Raw genomic sequence first — 24,437 nt, forward strand, 5'->3', positions numbered from 1 at the left:
TTGCCTGTGTCCTGACAAAATAGGCAACTCAGCAGAAAATCGAAACATGTCACTTCCGTTTTCTTTAAACCATCAGTAATTGCTGATTTGGATGAATTGGTGTTTGGACACAAAGCTGGCTACCGAATACAGTCTGGTACAGGAAGATTTTGCTGTTTTCACAGCACAGTGGCAAACGAGGACAAAGTTGTAGCCACCTTGAAGGCGGCCATTTACTTGGTTAGTTTCTGAGCGGAGTAATAATCTCTGCTCATGATATCGTGCAGCGGACTCTATTCGGTTGCTGTTGTTGTGTCCAAACAGCAATTGGTGAAAATAAACAACAATTCGTCAAAATCTGCATTCATGATGGTTTAAAGAAAATGGAAGTGACGCGGGTTGCTATTTCTGCCAGGTTCGACATTTTGTCAGAACACCTCCGAAACATGTTGGCTGTTTTTTCGTTGTCAAATTGGTGAACTATTAAAACCTTGTACTTTTCACCCTATGATTTGGTGCCCATTTGTTTATATTTACACTTTGATAGAAGTAAAGTGCATCAATGTCACCAAATCATATAACAGCAACATATTTTTATTTAGGAGCACTTTACAGAGTACACATTGCCATTAAAATCAGTATGGTTGGGCAATGGCTACTATAAACCTAAGATCTTTGTATGTCATTATATAATTAACTGGTGATAACCCTTTAAAATGTATGCGGTACAAAATACGAGGTATCTTCAAAAAAGTTTGCCCACTTTTTTTTTTTTTAACTATTAAGAATTTAATAAACAAATTATATCCCTTTTCTACATAGTCGCCTTCCTTTACATTGCATTTTCCCAGTGTTGTACCGGCTTTTTTAATGCCATCAGCAAAAAATGTTTTTGGTTGAGCACGTAGCCACTGATGCACTGCTGCTTTCACATCATCATCACATGAAACTTTTCTTCCCCTTAAAGCTTCTTTGAGTGATCCAAAAACGTGGAAATTAGATGGTGCCAAATCTGAACTATATCGTAGAGCGACACATATATGAGAGTCTGAGAGGGCTGCACACCCCAATTACAATCTCTGAAAAGAAAAAAGTGGAAAGTTCCCCATCTGAACTATAAGCTGGGTGTTCCATAATCTCTCACTCCTAAACAACTCTACAAGAGAGAACTCTATCCCCATACTGAGCACACATGCAGAGATGAATTTGTGCTCCCTGCACACCTTCTGCTCACAAAAAGCTTACCACCGAATGCTGTTCCTCTTTGGTGTAACTTATAAGTTTCGCAGCCATCTTCACCACAGCGTGATAACTCTTATGCTAAACTGCAAGGTCGGCCAACATGCCAAACAGACTAGTCACATGACACTCTCAGACATGACCAATTACTACTCCTCCCGCTCTCACCATTTGCAAGGAAAATATAAAAGTGCGGAAACGTTTTAAATATCCCTTGCAAATACAAATAATGAAAGATTAGTCTGAAACTACAATGTTTTATTTTGTCTCACCAAGGAGAACTTGGCTCTGGCTTTTTCATTTACCTTTATGGTTTTCTTGATTTAAAGCATACTGTATGTGAGGGCAAAATAAATATATATTCCTTATATTTCTGTAATAGTCACATTTCCCCATGTTTAATCCCTGTGCCACTCCACTTGCATAAATTGATTTCTTAATCAGGAAAACAGTTCTGACGTTTTTACTCCCAAGAGCCTGCCCGCACACTGTGTCCAGGGAAAGAGCTCTTGGGAGATGTGATTCTGGTATCTGTTTGGCAACTGTAATGGCACAAAAGAAAAAATAATGCTAGGACATGCTTGCAGGGTGGCATACAAACACTTAAAATGGTGAAATGCTTCTTTACTGAGTTCTGTTTTATCACAATCTCTAAAATCATCACATGCACATCATTTTTTAAACAAACTATTACTTTGTGACAATACGTAAAGCTATATGGATTTTTTTTCTTTTGTATTTTGTAGAGATGTTAGCCATTTCTTCAATTGATATTTTGAATCAAATATTATTTAAATATGTTTTTTCTGATTAAGATCTGTTTGTCAGTCTTTCTATACGGACATTTTACAAGGTTAATATTGGCAATATTTCTTACATTCTCATAGATGGATCCTTCCAGTGTCCCACTTCTAGCATGGCATTTTGTGATTCTGCAGGGAGCTTTGAACCCCATGCTGGCATTCTGCAGAGGGGATGTGGTGCATTTTCTCTTGGTAAGGGCATACTAGACAGGGAAGATTAGTACATATGTCCTTATGTACTGCATGCAGTATGTACTGTGAACTGTAATTAGTCTTTTTTTTCTATTTAGAGCTGTATATATATTCTTTTATTCAAAATATATCAAATACAAGATGCCTTATCGGCATAGTTTTTAGCCCAAACCCTTTCCAATTACCTGTTATCGTTTGCAAAATAACTGCTAATACAGTTTCTGGAATGAAGAATGGATGGGTGGCACTGGATCTCCAAGGCAATTTGTATTTCCACCAGGTGTTGAGAAAATGGTAATGTGCAGCATTTTGACACTGAACTGGCAAATCTTCCAGGGCCATTTCAAGCTGATACTGCGGAAAGAGGTAAAACAGGATTGCCACATTATTAAGCTGTGGTCCAATCCTTGAATTCCAGAACAAGTTTATTTCAATAAAAGGTTCAACGCTCTTCAATGCTCTGTTCTTACCTTTTTCTTAAAAGATGAAGATAAATGTTAAAATAATTGCAGAATGTTGCACAGTAAACAGTGAAGCAAGTGAGTAAAAAATATAGATTGCTGCATACTGGAGTTCTCTCTTTTAAAACTACCTTAAATCTAAAATGCATTTGTTCATATTTAGTCATAATGTACTTTAAAACTAGCCTAGGACAACATGTGAAACTCTCAGGTAAAGGCTGGCTCACTAATACAAATGCTATCTGCAGGTGAAGAGAGATGAATCTGGAGCAATTCACATAAACAAGCAGAAACAGCTTCACTTACACTATGATCTTATCAACTTCACAGTAAGTACTAAATTGTCATAGATGTATGGGTTTTTAAAAGTGGTTATTATTTTTTTCTTGTCTTTTAGGGGACACAGGAAGTGCTCACCTTTTGCGTTATAATGCATCCTACAGAAGAACTGGACATTTGCAAACAAAAATTGTTTTGGCTAGCCCAGGATAACCCCTCCGACTAACAAAACTCCCATTTTTTTTTTTGCTAGTGTCCTAGCAGGATGAACAATTGGTTTTGTAGTTGCCAATAACACATAACCAATCACTATCATTATGCTAAGAGTTTTTTTTTCTTTGTTGAGGCCTGTTCACTACATCACTGCTAGAGCCGTTCTCCACAACTGCAGCTATCTGGGTTGGCCGTCATCAGCCTGGCAACTGCTAACGAGTTAGCCCTGAAGCACTTTCCAGATCCATAGTTGCTAGCATTGTCTCAGTGCATGCCCTGTCTCTGAAGACACTGTCTGTGAATAGGTTGGTCAGGCCATGCATCAGGAGCTACCACATTCACGTAGGTCACTGGGAGCCTTTAAGTTCAAAATTTTCTTTATAGTTTTTGGTGCAGAAAGGGTTAATGCTGAAGGACTGAGCGCTGATGTCATACATTGGGTGGAGTGAAGCAGGTGCACACTCTGTGCTCTCTCCCCCCTCCCCTACAGCAGTGAGCAAGAACACCAGACCTTGATTTTGTTTATTCTGCTTATCTACAGAGACCTTGGTCATCTTCAGACATCCAACCCTTATCTGCTAATAGCTGCCTGGGTTTTGTGAGTAACTAAGGCCTTGACTCCTGTCTTTACCGGTACACGGTTGCAACAGGTCTATATCTAGAGACAGAGGGGACAGTGCAACTGTAATGGGTTACCCCAGCTTACACTCTACTAACGGTTCTGGGGATGTTTGCGCCATGCCTTCTCAACCTCCTGACACCTACATTGGAATCCTGGTATCCTCTGTTCATCGAGTCTAATTTATCATCTGGGTGCTCCCTGGCTCTACCGAATAGAGCCAAGTCTCCTGTCTCGTCAACCAGAGTTTCTAATAGAGTAACAAAAAACATTGTGGTCATGTTCACCCATTTCCTTTCTTGCTGTAACCTTGAAGGCATTAAGTGTGCTCCTGTGCTGCACATGCAGTATCTGTGGCTAAACTTTCAGACAAGCCTTTTTCTGAGCCATCTGTTGCAGTGACTAGATCTGATTCTGAGTCACTTCAATCACTACCTGATGAGTTTATTCTTAAAGCGGAACTTCAGTCATTTTTTCTCAGCTTTCCATCTATTAAATCTTCTGCCCTTGTTGTTTTAACTTTGGATAGTAAAACATTTTTTTTCTGCCAGTAAATACCTTATACCACTGCCCCGGTATATCCGATCAGCCCCTAACCTGTCCACCTTTAGGAGATCCCTGAAAACTCACTTATTCAGGGAAGCCTATCCCACACCCACCTAGGAACTGTACCCGAGCCACCCCCCCATCAAATCGTTCCCTGCATCTATTACCTTTTGTATCACCACCCCCTCCCATTAGAATGTAAGCTCTACGAGCAGGGCCCTCCTGTCCCTTCTGTATTGAACTGTACTGCAATTGTACTGTCCTCCTCTACATTGTAAAGCGCTGGGTAAACTGTTATAAATCGTGTATAATAATAATAATGTACAACCCACTTCCTGTTTCTTGTCTGGTAAAAAGCCTAGGCTTATGACACCACGAATAACTCTCTCTCTCTCACGCTCATGGGAGTTTGCCAGGAAGAGGGCCAATGAGAGCTGCAGAGCTGGAGGTGTGCTTCTGTGTGTCTGTGTAAATCCAGGAAGTGAACGGGCAGCAGCTTCAGCTGTCCACAGTTAAAACGGTTGCAGCCAGACTCAGTGGAGGGAGATTTCTGCAGCATATTTGGCAAGTACAGAATCACAGTATATATAAAATAATATGCAAAGTGGTTGGAGGGAAGCTTCAGAATGGCAAATATGTTTTTAGTACAAATTATGTGAGCAGACTGCAGTTCCTCTTTAAGGAGTCACAGTCTTCTGCTATCACTCCAAAATAAAGAGAGATCATTTTGACTCTTTGTGATGTGTTTATCTGAAATTGAAGAATCAGCCTACTATCTCTAGTCTTGAGTCTTTCAGAGCCATTGAGGCTGCAAAGACCTACCCTTTGCACTTACTTTTCAAGGTCTTCCTCTATGGGGATTGGAGACAACCAACATGCCCTTAGTCAAACAAAATCTTGCTAGATTTGTTCCCTAAAGGCCTCTTGCACACTGCAGTACAGCTTGAAAAAGCTCAGTACAGTGTTTATTTTTTTACTGAGCTAAATTACAGGCCATTCATTGTAAATTGTCTATGCACACAGATGTGTAAACAAGCACTGTGCATTCTTCAGTAAAAAAATAAAAATTAAAAAAAAAAAAAATAGAAAAATCTGCTTTTTTTGGTCAGTAATTTACTTCTCAATCGCGAAAGTAAGCGAATGCGCCCATTTACATATTGTGCAGAATGAGAGAATATATGTGCGAACGCATATACGTGAAAATGCGCACAAATACATACAAAAAATGCTCAACTCATGTGCAAGATGCCTTATAAAGGATTTTGCGAAGCTGTGGTCTATCTGACCTTCCCCATGAATCCATTAATGACTAGCATGGAAACCACTAAGGTAATAGAGGGCATTCCTGCAATTGAGGTTCCTGCCGAGGAGTGGCTGGAATCTCTCTTTAGAAATCAGTTTTACACTATTTTGGCTTAGATTTTAATTTTTCAACCCATGGCACTCTGATTAATGATGTATTAAACCCAAAACCAAACATGTAAAATATTACAACCTAGCCAATCATTAAATGCAGTGGCTGTGTTTAGCTTTCTTTTTTTTAGGCTTTTTTCCCCTGTTTATTTTCACATGGTGATCTTGTCAGTAACACGCTTCCTTTATTTAGGTGCCTATACTCTGGATGGAGGAGCAACAGAGACACCTTTGGGCAACAGCATTCTAGGCAAATTTAGATACACTAACAACTGAAGCCAAACTCCAGCTAACACTTTATAAGCACTTGCAGCAACAGTTTTGTTCCTTTTGGGATAAAAGTTTCTCCTAAATGAATAAAAGTTGATAATTGTAAGCACCTGCCAGTGGTAAATGATGTGTCTCAGTCCTCTAACTATTTCATCTGCAACTTTTTCTGTTGAAAAACAACAGATTTACTGGCTAGATTATCAGGTGAAAATAAAGGAAAAAAATCCTAAAAAAGAAAACAAATACATTCACCACATCTAATAATTGGTAAGCTGTAATATAATGAATGTTTTTGCTTTTGGGTTTATTACCTCTTTATAGTGCTTTAGTATAGTGTATACTGGCCCTGCATCAAAGAAGCACTTCACCCACATGGTCTTGGAATGACAACATCTCTTCCGATCAACCCTTTATATTATTATGAAGGATGTCAGGGGTAGTAAGAACAGTTCACCTGCCTCAGTGCAAGAATCCCAGCCAAGGAAAGGCCTGCATTTCTTTACTCCTGGAATATGCATGTCTAGACCTCTCAAACTTGGTTCTCTGGCCGCCTGCAGGGCCTGGGGTAGAGAGCCTGCTAAACCCTCAAAAAAAACTTTCATCAGCAAGAAGGTACAGCTCCACATTTCAGATTGGGGGAATGTTTGTTAATCTTTGCGGACTGTTGGACAGTTTGCCTTTCAAGCGCTTGGGTGCAGAGAGTGGTATTAATGGGATATATATACATACTGAACCTTTGCCTTCAGCTCCTTCTTCGGCTTACCAACTTTTAGTTTTAGCTCACAGATTTGCAAACCTGCCTCTGCCCTTTTGGGATCTCCTGGACCGAGGAGTCATTGCCCCAGCTCCTATGTCACACTGTTTTCATGAACTATACTTCAACCTGGTCACTGGTTTCTTTCGCAAAGAGATCATCTGCCTCTTTTTGGGCCTGTAAGTTCAAAACAAAAAATGAGCATGGTATCCACCATATCTACAATTTTTTTTTTTTCCTCATTGGGAATATCTGGCTAATGTGGTCAGGACACATATACTGATCAGCCATAACTTTATGACCACTGACAAGTTAAGTAAATAGCATTGATTACCTCATTACAGTAGCATCTGAAAGTCGGTGGGCATCACAGTTTGTCGTGTATGGAGCTGAGTAGCCGCAGACCATTCAGGGTGCCCATGCTGACGTGTGTCCACAGCCAAAACGCCTACAATGGACAATGTGAGCTTCAGAACTGAACCACAGAGCAATGCATGAAGGTGGCCTGGTCTAATGAATCAAATTTTTTCATACATCATGTGGATGGCCTGGTGCATGTGTGCGCTTACCCGGGAAATGGATGGCACCAGCAAGCAGTATGGGAAGAAGGTAAGCCGATGGAGGCAGTGTAATGCATTGAGCAATGTTCTGTTGGAAAACCTTGGGTCCTGCCATTCATGTAGATGTAACTTGAAAAATACCTCCATCCTAAACATTGTCGCTGACCAAGTACATCCCTTCATGGAAACTGTATTCCCTAATGCTAGTGGCCTCTTTCAGCAGGATAATGCTCCCTGGCACACTGCAGAATGGTTAATGAATGTTTTTTGAGGAATACAAAAATGAGTTCAAGGTGTTGACTTGGCCTCCAACTTCTCCAGATCTCAATCCAATCAAGCATTGTGCTGCAAAAACAAGTCTGATCCATGGAGGCCCCACCTCACAACATAAAGTACTGTATCGGCTACTGATGGCTTGGCGAGAGATACCACAGAATACCTTCAGATGTCTAGTGGGGTTCATGACTTGATGGGTCAGGGCTGTTTTGGTGGCAAAACAGGACCTACTCAATATTATGCTGGTGCTCATAACGTTATGGCTGATGTATATTAAGGTTCCTGTCCTTTTACACCTTGCACCCTTCTGTCAGGGAAAAGAATTTCCCCTCGAAAAACTGGACCCAGTTTGACCACAGTTCATGTTGCGAGTCTCTATATCTCAGCTATTGACTCCTTTGTGGTCATCATAGATTGACCTTGTAGGGTGATTTGGTTTCTTGTTCCACCATTCTGGGATGGTTCAGGTAGACCAGTTTTCAAGCTGATAGCCTTAAGGATCTCGTTTCTCCTTTCCCTGTCAAGACATACTTCCCTGGCTATGCTTAATCTCCTGGTGCCTGGTGTCATGCCTTGGTTTTCCATTTTTGCTACCAGGTAGAGGTTGCAGCCTCTTCAACTGTATGTTCCTCCAGTTGTTTTTCTTTTTTTTTTTTTTTTTTTATAAATTGTATATTTATTAAGTTTTTCATAGAAGAAAATACAGGTATGTAAAAAGACAAGTGAGAGTACGTAGCAAATACAATCGTAGAAAAAGCATATAACATATGTTGAAACTGTATAGGTAGGGCTACAATGCTACCAACAAACATTATCACAGCGTTGCAGTCATATAGGTTAGGCGGGGGGAACAGGGGAGGGAGGACCCAGGGAGTGGGTGTCACAAACACTGAACTTATACTTCACACAAGAAATGTTGCTCACTGGGTCTGGTGTCAGCGAGGTCCCCAGGGTGCCTAAACTGAAGAACAAGGCACCCCGTAGGAGTCCTACCTGAGGAGGAAGGGGGGATGGGGGTAAAAGGGGCACCATGGAATTTTCAAGAGAACCAGCTGAAGGAGCAAAGAAGACAAAATGTTAGCATATATGGTTAAGGGGGTGTTATCCTAGGAGGGTAGGGAAATGGCATTCGGGTTAAGTTCTGAGCGATCCCATGGTTCCCAAATTTTTGAAAATTGAGGAAGTGAGTCATTTACTACCGCAGTAAGGTGTTCCATTCTGCAAATCTGCTCCAATATTTGGAGAACCTGTGGGAAAGTGGGTGGGGAGGGAGACAACCTTCTTGAGGGTATAGCCCTTTGTGCTGCTAGAAGGATAAAGACAGATAATTTTTGGGTGTGTCTGGGGATGCCAGAGAACGGCAGGCCCAGAAGATAATGATTCGGGTCCAGAGGGAGAGCGGTGTCAAATAAGTTTTGTAGGTGGGCCTGGATAGAGAGCCAAAATGGTTGAATCAGGGGACACTCCCAAAAAATGTGGAAATGAGAGCCAATGTCGCTCCAGCATCTCCAACACACCCAGGGGCCCTGGGGTCATACCTATGTATAATTTCTGGGGTTCTATACCAAAAGAGCAATATTTTGTAAGCTGCCTCTCTCTGCTTCACGCATCGGAACGATTTGGAAACAGCCTCCCATATCTTCTGCCATTGAGGGAGAGGAATGGGTCATTTAAGAGTCTGGGACCATTTCAGCATGTATGGGTGATATGTGTCTGTAAAGTGAGGTAGCTTCATGTAGAAACTTAAAAATGTCTGAGATAAGATGGGTCTGATAAGGTCCTTGAGCACATACAGTCAGGTCCATAAATATTGAGACATCGACACAATTCTAATCTTTTTAGCTCTATACACCGCCACAATGGATTTGAAATAAACAAGATGTGCTTTAACTGCAGACTTTCAGCTTTAATTTGAGGGTATTTACTTCCAAATCAGGTGAACAGTGTAGGAATTACAACAGTTTGTATATGTGCCTCCCACTTTTTAAGGGACCAAAAGTAATGGGACAGATTAACAATCATCCATCAAACTTTCACTTTTTAATACTTGGTTGCAAATCCTTTGCAGTCAATTACAGCCTGAAGTCTGGAACGCATAGACATCACCAGACACTGGGTTTCATCCCTGGTGATGCTCTGCCAGGCCTCTACTGCAACTGTCTTCAGTTCCTGCTTATTCTTGGGGCATTTTCCCTTCAGTTTTGTCTTCAGCAAGTGAAATGCATGCTCAATCGGATTCAGGTCAGGTGATTGACTTGGCCATTGCATAACATTCCACTTCTTTCCCTTAAAAAACTCTTTGGTTGCTTTCGCAGTATGCTTCGGATCATTGTCCATCTGCACTGTGAAGCGCTGTCCAATGAGTTCTGAAGCATTTTGCTGAATATGAGCAGATAATATTGCCCAAAACACTTCAGAATTTATCCTGCTGCTTTTGTCAGCAGTCACATCATCAATAAATACAAGAGAACCAGTTTCGTTGGCAGCCATACATGCCTACACCATGACACTACCACCACCATGCTTCACTGATGAGGTGGTATGCATGTGGTGAGCAGTTCCTTTCCTTCTCCATACTCTTCTCTTCCCATCACTCTGGTACAAGTTGATCTTGGTCTCATCTGTCCATAGGATGTTGTTCCAGAACTGTTATACAAGTAAAAGGCGCAAAGATCTAAAACAGTATATATCCTTTATGGATTTAGTTAGTGTGCTGGATACACATGGTATTACATGCACTGAGCTTGATAAAGGAGCGCAGCTGTTCACGCTACCTACAGCCTGCATGCTGATGCATCCGGTGACGTCATCCCCCTCCGCCTGGACCCTTCCGTGCGCCTCAAGCCTCGTGTTGAGGAAGGACTCCACCACAGCCGGCCGAACACCATCCAGCGTTGTATGAGGAAGAGCATCAGGACGCACACCGACAGGAGTGGACTAGGGATCGACTACACCGAGGATAGCCCCCATATTTTGGGAAATGACTCTATGCCTTCTTTTAACTTCGGAAATGTGAGTGCACTATGATACATTTTTATTGCACATTAAAATTTGTTAATAATCTGCACCCATAGGCGCCTCCTCTCCCTCTTTTTATCTTTCCAGAACTGTGAAGGCTTTTTTAGGTGTTGTTTGGCAAACTCTAATCTGACCTTCCTGTTTTTGATACTCCCCAATGGTTTACATCTTGTGGTGAACCCTCTGTATTCACTCTGGTGAAGTCTTCTCTTGATTGTTGACTTTGACACACATACACTTACCTCCTGGAGAGTGTTCTTGATCTGGCCAACTGTTGTGAAGGGTGTTTTCTTCACCAGGGAAAGAATTCTTCGGTCATCCACCACAGTTGTTTTCCGTGGTCTTCCAAGTCTTTTGGTGTTGCTGAGCTCACCAGTGCGTTCTTTCTATTTAAGGATGTTCCAAACAGTTGATTTGGCCACACCTAATGTTTTTGCTATCTCTCTGATGGGTTTGTTTTGTTTTTTCAGCCTAATGATGGCTTGCTTCACTGATAGTGACAGCTCTTTGGATCTCATATTGAGAGTTTACAGCAACAGATTCCAAATGCAAATAGCACACTTGAAATTAACTCTGGACCTTTTATCTGCTCCTTGTAAATGAGATAATGAGGGAATAACACACACCTGGCCATGGAACAGCTGTTCAGCCAATTGTCCCATTACTTTTGGTGCCTTTAAAAAGTGGGAGGCACATATACAAACCGTTGTAATTCCTACACCGTTCACCTGATTTGGATGTAAATAACCCTCAAATTAAAGCTGAAAGTCTGCAGTTAAAGCGCATCTTGTTAGTTTAATTTCAAATCCATTGTGGTGGTGTATAGAGCCAAAACGGTTAGAATTGTGTCGATGTCCCAATATTTATGGACCTGACTGTAAGAGTTCAAATGAGGTAGGCTTATCCAAGGTTAAGGTGGGGGACTTAGAGGCAAAATAGTTTTTAAACTGGAGGTAAGAATTAAATAATTGCTTAGGGATCTGATGTTTAAGATGGGTGGCAAAATAGTATTTAATGAGATCGGAGGCTCCCATCCCACCCCTGACTCTTGGAGCTAACATTACCAAGTTAGCTATCCGGTGAGCTTTATAATGCCAAATGAAGTTGAGAAATGTTCTCTGAGTGGCTTTGAGTTGGGACATAGGGATGGGAATTGGTAGAGTTTCAAATAGGTAGAGAAGTCTTGGTAAAATATACATCTTCAGGACATTGAAACGACCCAAGAGAGAGATGGGATAAGCGTCCCACTGTCACAAGAGCCGGTCAATGTCACGGAAGAGTGGGGGGTAGTTAGCCTGATAAAGAGTTTAGTAAGAGGAGGTTAGATTTTTCCCCAGATATTTAAGGGAGTTCGGGCACCAGTGGAAGGAGTAGTTTTGTTTGAGAATGGTGAGATCTGAGGGTGGAATGTGTGTTGGTAGAGCTTCCGTTTTTACTTGTATTAATTTTATATCCTGAAATGAAGCTAAATTCTCTTAACAAAGCTATAAGGTTCGGGAGGGATGTATGGGGTCTGGTCAGGGTCAGCAGGACATCGTCAGCAAATAGTGATAGTTTATATTCCTTCTGGGGCAAAGAGACCCTTTCGGATGTTAGGATGGACACGTATGGCTGCAGCTAGGGGTTCCAGACAGAGAATGAACAGTAAAGGGGATAGCGGACACCCTTGCCTGGTACCGTTACTCAAGGAGAAGGACGGTGATAAGTAGGAGGATAACTGGACTTTGGGGGAAGGTCGGGAGTATAGAGCATGCAGTGCTGATATGAAGGGGCCTTCAAAACCATGTGTGGAAAGTGTAGCAAACCTAAAAGGCCAGCTAAGCCGATCAAAGGCTTTTTGTGCGTCAATGCTCAGTATCAGGGCTGGGCGGGTTGTTTTATTCAATAGGTCTATGAGGTCTGTGGTACGTCTCGTGTTGTCACCAGCGTGTCTGGCTGTCACAAAGCTTACTTGTCTTTATGTATGAGTCTGGGAATTAAGAGGGATAGTTGGTTAGCCAGAATCTTTGTAAATATCTTGTAGTCGGAGTTAAGCAATGCGATGGGCCTTTAATTGTTAGGGATGGAGGGATCCTTGCCAGGTTTTGGAATCACGGAAATATGGGCATGGAGGAATTGTGGATGGGGTGCGGTACCTTTAAATAGGAAGGCGTTATAGTGAAATCAAGTGTGGGCTTAAAATTGGTAGCAAGGTCTTATAATAGGAGTATGGCAAGCCATCCGGGCTGGGGGATTTTTGGGTAGGGAGATGTTTAACTACGGCAGCTAATTCTTTGGGGGTGACAGCAGCGTTCAGAGACGAGAGGTGTTCAGAGGAGAGTTTGGGTAGTTGTAGAGAATCAAAAAATTAGTCAAATCTCTCTTGCGTAAAGTTGTAGTTTAGGGTCTGTTTGCAGACAATTGTATAATTGTTGGTAAAATTCTCCAAAGACCTTGGACATAGTGAGGGGGCAATAGGTAAAGGTCCCAATAGGTAGGGGTCTCAGGGTTCCCTGAGAAAATCTGGGGAGGAATGGAAGGGACGAGGTTTCAACTTATTCACCAGTATTCTGTGGGGTTTGTTTGAGTATTCATAAAATTTTTGTTTAGTCCATAAAAGGGATTTATCGATCGTGCTCATTTTTAGTGATCCAAGTTGTGTTAAGTTGGAAGTACTCAGTTAGGCCATTAGATAGATGGGTTTTAGTTTCTGGGATACGGAGAAAGGTTTCATTGAGTCGGCAGTGACAGGTTCTGGGGGAGGCAGAGGAGAGGGCAATGTTAAGAAATACAGAGGTGTGGTCTGACCAGGTTATGGGTTGATTTCAGAGGAGATTGTGGATGTCAGGAGGGGTGAAGAGTTAAACAAGTGATCCAGTCTGGAATAAAGCTGTGGGAGTGTGAATAAAATGTGTATTGTTTGTGTGTAGGATGTTTGATCCTCCAGATATCTAAAAGATTCCTAGCTCTGATAAGTTTACGGAAGGATTTGGAAAGGCTGTCAGGTTTGGTTGCTCTTGTGGAGGGGAACAATACGTGTCTATCTTTGCTGGGAGACATAGTCACATTAAAGTCCCCACCAATGACCATAAAGGGTTGAGAGAACTTGTCTAGGGTGTCAAACATGGTGGAAAGGAACCGGACCTGACCAGAATTAGGGGCATAAACATTGACAATAGTAAGAGATTGGGTGAGGAGTGAACAATCCAAGACAATAAACCTGCCCTGGGAGTCCAGGTAAGAAGATTTGACACCTAAGGGGCATGATCAATTAATTAGGATAGCCACTCCTGCTTTCCCAGATGGATCAGAAGCCAGGAAGGATGTCGGAAAGTGTTTACTGGCGAATTTAAGGGATCCCCCAGGGCGGACGTGAGTCTCCTGGACTAAAATTACATCTGCTCTGGAAGCTTTAAACTCTTTCAAAGCCAGTCATCTCTTTTGAATAGAGTTTAAACCTTGTTACATGTGAGGAATTTGAATGCAATGGCAACTTAACCTGTTGAAAAAGCATTTGATACATTGCATAGTAAACATTGGGTGAGAGATTCCATGGTGCAAAGGTCACATAGTGGTTACAAAGCAACATAGCAATGTTCAGAACACTAGCAGCATTGTAACATTAACATATTAAAGTGGGGTTCCACCAAAAAAAAAAAAAATACATGAAAAATCCTAAAAAAAATACAAAAAAAATTTGGATATATATTTTTTTTTACTTACCTCTAAATGCCTGTTGCTAGGTGGTCCCTCGTAGTCTGCCTCTTCCAGTGCCTGGGCTGGTGACATCACTTCCCCCTCGGCACAGGAAGGGCTCAGCTCTGCTCCCTCCCTCCTGTCAATCATCTGAGACCCATTACAGGTCCCAGGTGACTGAGCGGCCAATCACAGCGTGCGACGCCGCTCGCGCATGCACAGTGGGTGCCAGGCTGTGAAGCCACAGCCCGGCGCCCACAGTTGCAATGCCGGCGCCGCTGAACGGAGGGGGAGACGAGCGGGGCTTCGATCCCCCCCGCATCGCTGGACCCTGGGACAGTTAAGTGTCCAATTAAGTCAGCAGCTGCAGTATTTGTAGCTGCTGACTTTTAATTTTTTTTTTTTTTTTTTTAATGGACCTCGGGTGGAACTCCTCTTTAAGTCTATGAGGTGAGCAGCCTCAGGTCAAAAAAGGGGACCTGAGAATAAAAACAAAAAGAAAAAACATAAAAAAGAAAACCGAGAAAAAAAGTCTGAACGTCATCCAGATAGAAACCTGGAAGGCCGAATGCCTCCAGGAAACCCAGGCCTAAGCCTTGGGCTAGGAATGGGAGCATAAGGACCTCCAAAAATGGGGACAGGAGGTCCCCCACCGGAGGATAAGGGCCCGGGTTACAGATCAGGTACCTTAAGAGAAAACAAACCGATAAACCAGGGTAACTTGTAACTTGAAAAAAAAACATCAGGCGGTGCACCCCACAGGCAAGGGGGGGGTGAGTGAACCCTCTAAGGGGTTGTTTGCCATCCATAAACAAAAACAGCAGGGGGGGCCAAGTAATTAGAAAATAAAGGCCATAGCCATGCTGAAGTTCGCTCAGGTTGGAAAATCTAGAAGTGGGGTGCCTTTGTGGTGTGAAGTTGGACTTGGATGATTTCTGCCGCACTGGGGTCCAGATGCGACTCGGGGCTGTCGGCGGTTTAGGAGTAGCAGGAAGCGGCACAGGATCTTCATCTGGGAGAGGTGGTAGACCCAAGTTAGGCAAAAAGGTGTCTCTCTCCTGAAGGTCACGTAGGGAATATTGTATATCATCCCGGGATGCAGAAAGGCGAAAGGGGAACCCCCAGCGGTATAGGACTTTGTGGGTTTGGAGATGTATCGTCAACGGGGGAAGATTTCTCCTTCTTGCCAGGGTAATAGGTGATAGATCACTAAAGATCTGGATCCTGGACCCTTTGAACTCGACCCTGGATTGGTTGCTGGTGGTGACAGTGAGAGCTTCTTTGCTATCATAGTAGTGAAATCTGACAATCACGTCTCTGTGGTTGGCACCAGCTGGGGGCTTAGGAGCAAGCGATCTGTGGGCCCTGTCCAAACGCCAGTCTGTCAGGGATATTGGGGGCCACTATATTGAACAGACTCAGAAGGTAGGGCCGGAGGCCTTTATCATCCACTGCTTCAGGGATGCCTCTGATTATCAGGTTTTGTCTGCGTTCTCTGTTTTCTAAATCCTCCTGTTGGGCTTGGAGCTGGGAGACTGTTTGCTTTTTGGCAGCATTATCTTCCTCAAGATCTTCCGCACTTGCACATATTGCACTAGTTCGTCAAACTTGGACTCCAGGGTGTCTGTGTGCTCCCCCAGTTGGCCTATTTCCCCTCTCAGTTCTTTGGCAAGCTTCCACACTTCTTGCAAAATATTGTGGGTGATGGCCTGGAGCAGGGATTGTAGTTTGGCATCCAGAACTGGGGGTAATATTGAAAAGGGTATCTGTCTCTGGTTTGGATTGCTCCGGTGCGCCCTGTGCGCCGTCCTGGCTACTCAAGGCCGTGAATGTGGGCTTATGCAGATAGCGGTCCGTCGTGGTGTAGGCCCGAGGCTTAAAAACTGCAGCGTAATTCTGTCTTTGATCCCCAATCTTGCCCATGGGGTGCACGGCCGTCACAGGAGGCTAAGGAGGTGACTCCCGTGGAGAATGGAGCTTTGGATCGGTCAGCGGGAGTCTCGGAGAGGCGGCGGGGGACAGAGCTCCAGTCTCACACGTCCGCCATATTCAGATGCCGCGCATGCGCCCCCCAGTTTTTCTTTTTTATTTATTTATTTTTTACGTTGGGCCTGTTAGTGATTGTTTCCTGTGTTGCAATCCCCTCAGATGGACTGCTTTTGGTTGTCCTTAAGGTGAAGACTTAAAACTTCCTGTATCCTTCAATGGTCGAGGCAGAAAATTATTCTCACCATTAAATCATTTTTTTTGGAGTCCATTGAGAAACACAGCTCCCACCTCCCCTGTGTTTTTGATCAGGCTCTCTTCGTACTGATTTCCTACAAAACTGAAGCATGCTGGTAGTAGGAGGGGCTATCCTGGGCTGGCCTACAATTCTTTTCTTGCCTCTAATCCTTCTCTAGGTGGCAGTATAACCCAAAGGTGAAGACTTTCTCTGTCCTTCAATGGACTCCCAAGTAAAGTATTTTACGATCCATACCCAAATCCTATTTTTTTTCATACACTTTTTAAAACATATTAGAGATAAGGCCATCTGAAGATACTGTATTTTTGATTATTTCATATGTGAATATTTTAGTATTTAACAAATGATATAATTTATAGGTCTGGATGGATATTTTTGTAAGTGTAAAACTACTCTCCTGTATTGCAGTGGATTAATGCACGCACAGTGGCTCTCCTGGATAGTGCTGAGAAACTCCATGTCATTGACAGGCAGACACAGGAGGAGCTGGAGACTCTTGAGATTTCTGATTTCCAGCTTGTGTACAACAGCAGCCACTTCAAATCTTTGGCCACCGGGGGTAATGTCAGCCAGGCTTTGGTAAGAAATGTCTAGAGTCTGTAGACTAATGCATTCTAGTTCTGTTGAAAGCCCCAATGTTTGTTACAGTTACAGGAAACTGCTATCACAATTTTTAAACAAGAAAAAAGCTGCATTCACTGTGTGTTTTTTTTTTCTTTCTTTTTTAGCACAGATGATAGAATCTGTTCATAGTTTGCTTATCCTGTAAGAATTTGCACTTAAATGTGTGCCTTAGTTGAAAGAACAGATGGTAATGATGTTATTTGGCTTTGTACAACAATTGACAAACAGGCATTGTTCAAAACTGTTTATATAGGTTTTTCTTTATTTCTTATCTTCTATTTTTATGAGTAGATGAACACAGACATCAGTTAATCATTTAACCAAATGGGAAGCTCAGTACTGGAACTAAGTGACTAACTTCTCATCTCCTCCATAACCAGTTAGATCTATTACCTCAATCATTTCTTCCAGAGCTCTGCCTAGAAATTAGGCTTGGATTTCATTAGTGAAATTCTCTAACATAACTATTCCTCCAAATATTTGCCTATTATTTCTTTTTTTACATGTTTCTAAAACCGTAGCATATATGTGATATATTTGTTAAAGTAGTTGTAAATCCTTGACATGAAATATGAACAAAGCCTAATTCTCCACAGTGTGTACTTGTCTCAGTCGAGAGTAATAAGTGTTATTTTTGTCTGCTGCCTCATTCCTCTACTATCTGCATGAGTCACTCCCTGACAGGTTTTCCTGACACCAGGAAAACAAAGGTGACAGGGGAGGAAGCTCCAGCACTGCAGCTCTGTTCCTCTGTGCTGTGTGAAGAGAATTGTGTCCTTTTCCTCCAATCCGCTTTCACTGATCTGTGCAGAGTGTAATTCCAGCTCCCTGTCCCCTGCTTTCTGAAGCTCAGAAATGCTGTGTAAATTTGGGACTTTGAACAACAACTGTACAGAAGAAATGGCTGCAGATAATCAGATACCATGTATGTAGGAGGATTTGTTTCATCTCTGTGTATCACCTGAGGCTAGTCACTTCACTAGGTATATGTGAGGGTTTGCAACCACGTTAAGTGCTAATGTGTTTATTCGGAGTAAAAAGTTGTAAACAGTTTCCGGTCGTTTGTAAATTGCATTTTTTAATCAAATCCCTAAGATTGCCCTAATATGATAAATCAGATAAAGCTGACTATACATGTTACAGTGTGATTGTACAGGCTTCTATAGATCCTCTAACAATTATATAGTGGAAGGGTCTGTCTGATTGGATATACATTGTATGGTTTTAGGGTTACATAGACGTTACTATCACATGGTTTTGGTACATTTAAAGGAGATATAATGAGGGTTGTCAAATTATGTGTATGGACAACTTTAGATTTATGAAATGATTGAAAGATGATCTTTTCCTTCAAAAAAAGGATGGAGTGCACACATTGAGTTATCAATAAAGTATATCTATAGGTCAAATTTAACTACTGTCCAGGGCTCCATTAGAGAACTCTCCTTATACTTTATTTTTGAAAATGTATTTATTTTATTTGGATTTAAAAAAAGAGTTTTTACAGAAATTAAAATATAGACAATATTTCATATGTACAAAACAATAACTTACAAAGAATAGCAGGTAATCACACTTCAAGCAGTAAAACGCGCTAGTAAGTCTAGTTTCACATCTATGCGGTTGATGCGCTTTTCAGGCACGTTTTGCGGTGTGTTTTGTGTTTTTAAACCCACGTTTTTTTTATGGCGTTTTTGCATGCAGTTTTAATGCATTATGCTCCCCCCCCCCCCGTATAAACACTGTATATAGCTGGTTGCTAAGGAGCGGGCCGAGAAGCTGGCTGCCGCGTCCCTAACAATTAATAAGTTAGCTGTCAGTGGGGTTCCCCACTTGACAGCTGAATGTAAAAAAAAAACACTTGGCAGCAAAACAATTTGAGAAAAAAGAAAAAAACGATGTGGAGCCCCCCCCCCCCCCCCCAAATCCATACCAGGCCCTTTGGGTCTGGTATGGATTTATAGACGAACCCCATGGCAAAATCCAACTTAAAATGGTGTGAGGTCCTCCCCAATTTGGTACCAAATCCGGTCCACCCAAAGCACCTTGTCCCCATATTGATGGGGACAAGGGCCTCTTCCAAAACCCTGGGCTGTGGTTGTGGGGGTCTGTGGGCGGAGGGCTTATCAGAATCTGGAAGATCTGGAATCTTTAACAAAGGGGCCCCCAGATCCCACCCCCCCCCCAGTGAATGAGTATAGAGTACATTGTACCCCTACTCATTCACCAAAAAAAGTGTTGCATAGAGAAATAAACACAAACACAGTTTTTGACAATTCCTCTATTAAAAATCCAAAAATAATGTACCCCAATGTAGATCCATCGTCAATCAGGCCGCCGGCCGCACCTGAAAAAAAAAAAAGCGATTAGCCTTTGACAAGTGTGAAGCTTTTTTTTTTTTTTTCAACCATCCAAGTGTTGCCAATTAGTGGATGACCTCTCAGAGACAGATAGAGGGGACCAGGTAACCAGGGCAGGCCTGGAAGTGGGAAAGGCGACATTGCTTGCCCCAAAGTCACCATGTGGACTTGCTGTGTTTATAACAGTCCAAGATTATGACTAAATGAATCGCTTGATGTTAGTGAAGTGGGTCAAGGAAGCCCATGCCACCACATATTTTGGAATAGCTAAGTTTCCCTACGTATCCTGGGGGTGCAGTCCGCCTACAGAAATTTAGAGAAGTCTCTTTTAAACAAACGGAGAAGGATTGGGGGATAGGGATCGGGAGAGTTTGCAGTAAATATAACAAATGGGGTAATATGTTCACTTTGAGAATAGGATTCCTTCCAAACCAGGAATATGAAAGGCGGTGCCATTTTTGTAGGTCTCTGCGGATGGGCGTCAGTAAGGGAGGCAAGTTTCCCTTGAAAGTGTGGGAAAGGGTCGTTGTCAGTTAAGCACCTAGATATTTTACAGCAAAATGGAAAGTTTACCTGGACTCCTTGTAATCTAGCTTACGGGAATTTACCCTTCTATCCATTTGTGTGATATGTACCATTTTGTTGTTACTCTTGCAAGGCAGGAGTTTTAACCTCCTAAATATTTAAAGGCATCTTTACTGTAAGAACTGTAAAAATGTGAAATAGGCTTCTATAGATGCAAGTTCTTGACAACTCTTGTTCAGAAATCCTGGATGTGTTTCTAAGTGCACAATTATACAGTGGATATAGAAAAGAATCACCCCCTTTAAAATAATCACATTTTGTTGCTTTGCAGACAGTTTTGTGTTGCTTTTGGTGCAACTTATAACAAGTGAAATATATAACACCAATATATCAGGAAAAATGTAAACAAAATTCAAACACAGAATCGCTGAGTTAAAAAAAAGAACCACCCCCTCCTAAAAATGACTTGTAAACTCAATCAGGTGTAGCTAGTCAACCTCTCAATTGCAGACAAAGTCATTTGACTTTCAACTGTGATCAGCTATGGTCATTTTGCTCAGCATTAAAAGCTTTCCTGGAGCATTTCTGTACCTGGTAGTGCAACTGAAGCAAACAATGAACTATGGGTGGTAAGGCACTGTCACAAGATCTCTGGGATAAAGTTATGGACAGGCACAAGTCAGGAGATGGATACAAAAAAATTTCAAAGGCTTTATCAATGCCTAGAAGCACAGTGAAGTCTATTATTAAGAAGTGGAAGGTATTTGATACAACACAGACCCTCCCTGGAGCAGGATGTTGCTCCAAACTGGATGAAAGAGCCAGAAGGAAACTGATCAGAGGACTACAAGAAGCCTACAGCAACTCTGAAGCAGTTGCAAGAATTTATGACAAGAGTGGTTATTGTGCACATGTGACAATAATATCACAAACTCTCCACAAATGTGGCTTGTATGGGAGGGTTGCAAGAAAAAAGCCACAAAATGCACCTTGAAGATTCTGAGGCTACATGGGAAAAGGTGTTATGGTCAGATGAGACTAAAATTGAATGATTTGGCCTCAACAGCAAATGATATGTCTGGCAGAAATCCATCCAAATAACACCATTCCTACAGTAAAGCATTCAGGAGGTAATATCCTGTTGTGGGGGTGTTTCTTTGCAGCAGCAACTGGAGCACTTGTCAGGATAGAAGGACAAATGGATGGGGCAAAGTACCATCAAATTATTGAAGAAAATCTGCTGCCCGCTGCCAGAAAGTTGTCAATGGGAAGAAGGTTTACCTTCCAACATGACAACGACCCAAAACACAGCAAAAATGACAACACAATGGTTGAAGGAGAAAAAGGTGAATGTCCTTACATGGCTTAGTCAGAGCCCAGACTTAAACCCCATTGAAAATCTGTGGAATGACTTGAAGACTGCAGTCTACAAATGGTCACCATCAAATTTAACTGAACTTGATGAGTTCTGCAAAGAAGAGCGGGCAAATATTGCAAGGTCTAGTTGTGCAAAGTTAGTAGAGACATATCCCAACAGACTAAAGGCTGTAATTAAAGCAAAAGGTGGTTCAACAAAATACTCACACAAAGGGATGATCCTTTTTCCAACTTAGTGATTCTGCTTTTGAATTTTTTTTTATTTCTCAGACATGTTGGTGTTCTATTTTTCACTTGGATGTTATAAGTTGCATTGAGTACATACATCTGGATAAAACAAAAACTCTGTCTGTCTTAATTTCTTGCTGCAAAACATCAAAATCGTAATTTATTTTAAAGAGGGTGATTATTTTCTATACCCTCTAAAACTAGTCATTATTAAAAAAACAAATAACTCTGTAAAATGTTGATTCAGAGTATCCAATTACCTTAGGGGATCAGGAAGGATTTTTTTTCCCTGTTGAAGCAAAATAGACCATGCGTTATCCAGAGAAGGGCAAAAATCTTTGAAACTGCGGGTTTGGGGTTCTCAGGATGCAGGTTTTTAATTTATCTATTTGTCTTTTGGTTGAATTTGATGGACACGTTTTTGTTTTTTTCATCTTGACTAATTATTTGCAACTATTTACCAATTTTCTTGTTGTATGTTTTTTGCATTTGCAGGCTCTAGTAGGAGAAAAAGCTTGCTATCAGTCAATCAGTAGTTATGGAGGACAGATATTCTACCTGGGAACTAAGGTACTGTATTGGGGTCTTTTTATAAAAATGCAAGACAGGAGATGAAAGTGCAATCGACCCTCTGACTGACTTTCACTCTTTTGCTCCCCTTCTTTTTTTGTGGATTATTCAGTCTTTTTATCTATGGTGATGACACTGTGTGTACTTAGTAGCACAGTCAGTGGGTTAAGCTATGTTTGCTCTTTGTGCTTGCCTTGCTGTTTAAGACGTGACACTTCCGCCTTCTCACTCACTCATTTTTTTTTTTTTTTCATATCACTTGTATTCTGAGTAGATCTCTGACTTCCTATTTTCACCCCGCTCTCTCTGATTGTGTCTCTTTCAATCTTCCACAGTCAGTCCATGCAATGATGCTCAGGAACTGGCGAGAGGTAAGGAATGCTGGCATCTCACACGTTTCCTGTTTGCAAAACAATATCGGGTTTCTCAGTATACCTTTATCATTGCAGTATATGACCATAGTGACTGCTATATGAACAGATACAAATGTATAGCTTCAATGTGAAACTAACTATTTATGTAATATTTACCCAAAATCTGTATTGTCTTTTTAAAACTCTTGTAATCACACATTATTAAAACTATGCAAGTTAAACAGGCAATTTCTGTGCTTTGTGAACAGCTTGCAAATTTTCAAAATCTTTGCAGTAAAAATACGCATCTGAATGTTCTAAATTATATGCACTTTGCAAAAGTGCACATCTGAAAGCAACACTTTTATAGCAGACATTGCCCTGATTTTAGCCTTCACTAGTTTTTTAATGCCACCCAAAGTGTTTTAACATTCTTTTTATAAGACCCTTAGTAAGATAAATTTATGCCGATTGCCTTTAATTGAAGCGTTAAGTAAACCTTTTATGAAGAAAGTATTGAGGCATCCATTGTGGACGTCTTTCTGGAAATGCTACTTACGCATGGCTGTTATGCTAAACCTCTGCATTTATTAAAAGGCCAGGCACCAGGGCCTTTTTAAAAGGAAGTCCGCAGTGGACTCCATGCTTTTCATGACAGCTTTTCTTTTCTTTTGTTTTCTTTTCTTTTTCTTCTTTTTTCTTCTCTTTTCTTCTCTTTTCTTTTTCTTCTCTTTTTCTTCTCTTTTCTTTTTCTTCTCTTTTCTTTTCTTTTTTTTCTTTTTCTTTATCAAAAGGTTTTATTGAACCCAAAAAGGACATTCTGGTGTCCATACAAAAAAACATTGGTCATCCACAGCCAGTCAAAGATTAATTTGCAGTATTACACAGTCTACCCATGAAACGCACAAAGGACATATAGGATATCAGTAAAAGTCTAAACAACATTGTACATGTAATCAAGTCTTAGCAGTATGAGAAATACATTACAGAGGCCTAATTTTCACCAATTCCACAGGGCCTAAACTCAGAGTATCGACCTGGGGGGCCCAAAGCCTTTCAAATTTACCCGGACAACCTCTAATGTATTTTGATACACATATCTTTCAAAAATAAGAGTATTGCCCATATGAGTCACCCATTGTTTAACTGAGAGGACTTCCAAAATATTAAAAGTGTTTTGTGGGCCTGAAAAAGAGCACGCAAAATAGCCACTCTAGTCAGCTTCTCCGGCACAGCTTTTCTTTAATGCCTGACCCCTGAGCATTTTTTAATAAAATGGTTCCCCAGACAGTGTATAAAATAAAAGAGCAGCTCTGCCTGCAAAACATACCTCCAGCCAAGAGCTGTCCCCTTGCAGTACTTTCCTTTGCCACAAAATTTCAGCTTTGACCATTTGTGCGAATACTGTGAATAATCCAGCATTGTTGTACCCAAACATTTTCTAGTAAACTATTTTTGTAATCACTGATGCATACATTGGCTGTGGCTTTGTATACTTGGTATACTTCACATGTACTTTGAGTAGGCATCTCAAACTCAAGAACAGCTACACTTATATTGCCTGGTAATGCAGCACACCAAACTATGTTTTATTCTTATTACAGAGAGTTGATCATTTGCTGAAACAAGACTGCTACAATGAAGCCTTGGCTCTAGCATGGTCATTTCACGAAGGCAAGGCAAAAGCTGTTGTGGGTAAGTTAGATAAATCTGATTATAGCAGGAGTTTTATTATCTCAAAAGCAAAGAAAACGTGTGCATGTATTGCATGTCATGTAATATTTGAGAACAATTTTTTTTTTTGTTCTAACTTTTGTGATTTGTGGTTATGCTGTGAAAGTATAAACTGCAGTGCAAA

General features: G+C 41.4%; 1 protein-coding gene across 2 annotated transcripts in view; it reads left to right on the forward strand.

The window, feature by feature from the left end:
* The window catches only part of VPS8 (VPS8 subunit of CORVET complex), a 388,855-nt gene that overhangs the window by 57,319 nt on the left and 307,099 nt on the right, over window positions 1-24,437 (forward strand). For both annotated transcript variants that reach the window (XM_073633432.1, XM_073633433.1), the window contains exons 13-18: window positions 2,106-2,213; window positions 2,923-3,003; window positions 16,951-17,121; window positions 22,152-22,226; window positions 22,562-22,597; window positions 24,184-24,274. In XM_073633432.1, coding sequence (XP_073489533.1) covers window positions 2,106-2,213; window positions 2,923-3,003; window positions 16,951-17,121; window positions 22,152-22,226; window positions 22,562-22,597; window positions 24,184-24,274 — 562 coding nt within the window. The remainder of the gene's footprint in view (window positions 1-2,105; window positions 2,214-2,922; window positions 3,004-16,950; window positions 17,122-22,151; window positions 22,227-22,561; window positions 22,598-24,183; window positions 24,275-24,437) is intronic.

The sequence above is a fragment of the Aquarana catesbeiana genome, linkage group LG06, assembly GCF_042186555.1.
Source record: "Aquarana catesbeiana isolate 2022-GZ linkage group LG06, ASM4218655v1, whole genome shotgun sequence".
In the NCBI taxonomy this organism is placed as follows: Eukaryota; Metazoa; Chordata; class Amphibia; order Anura; family Ranidae; genus Aquarana; species Aquarana catesbeiana.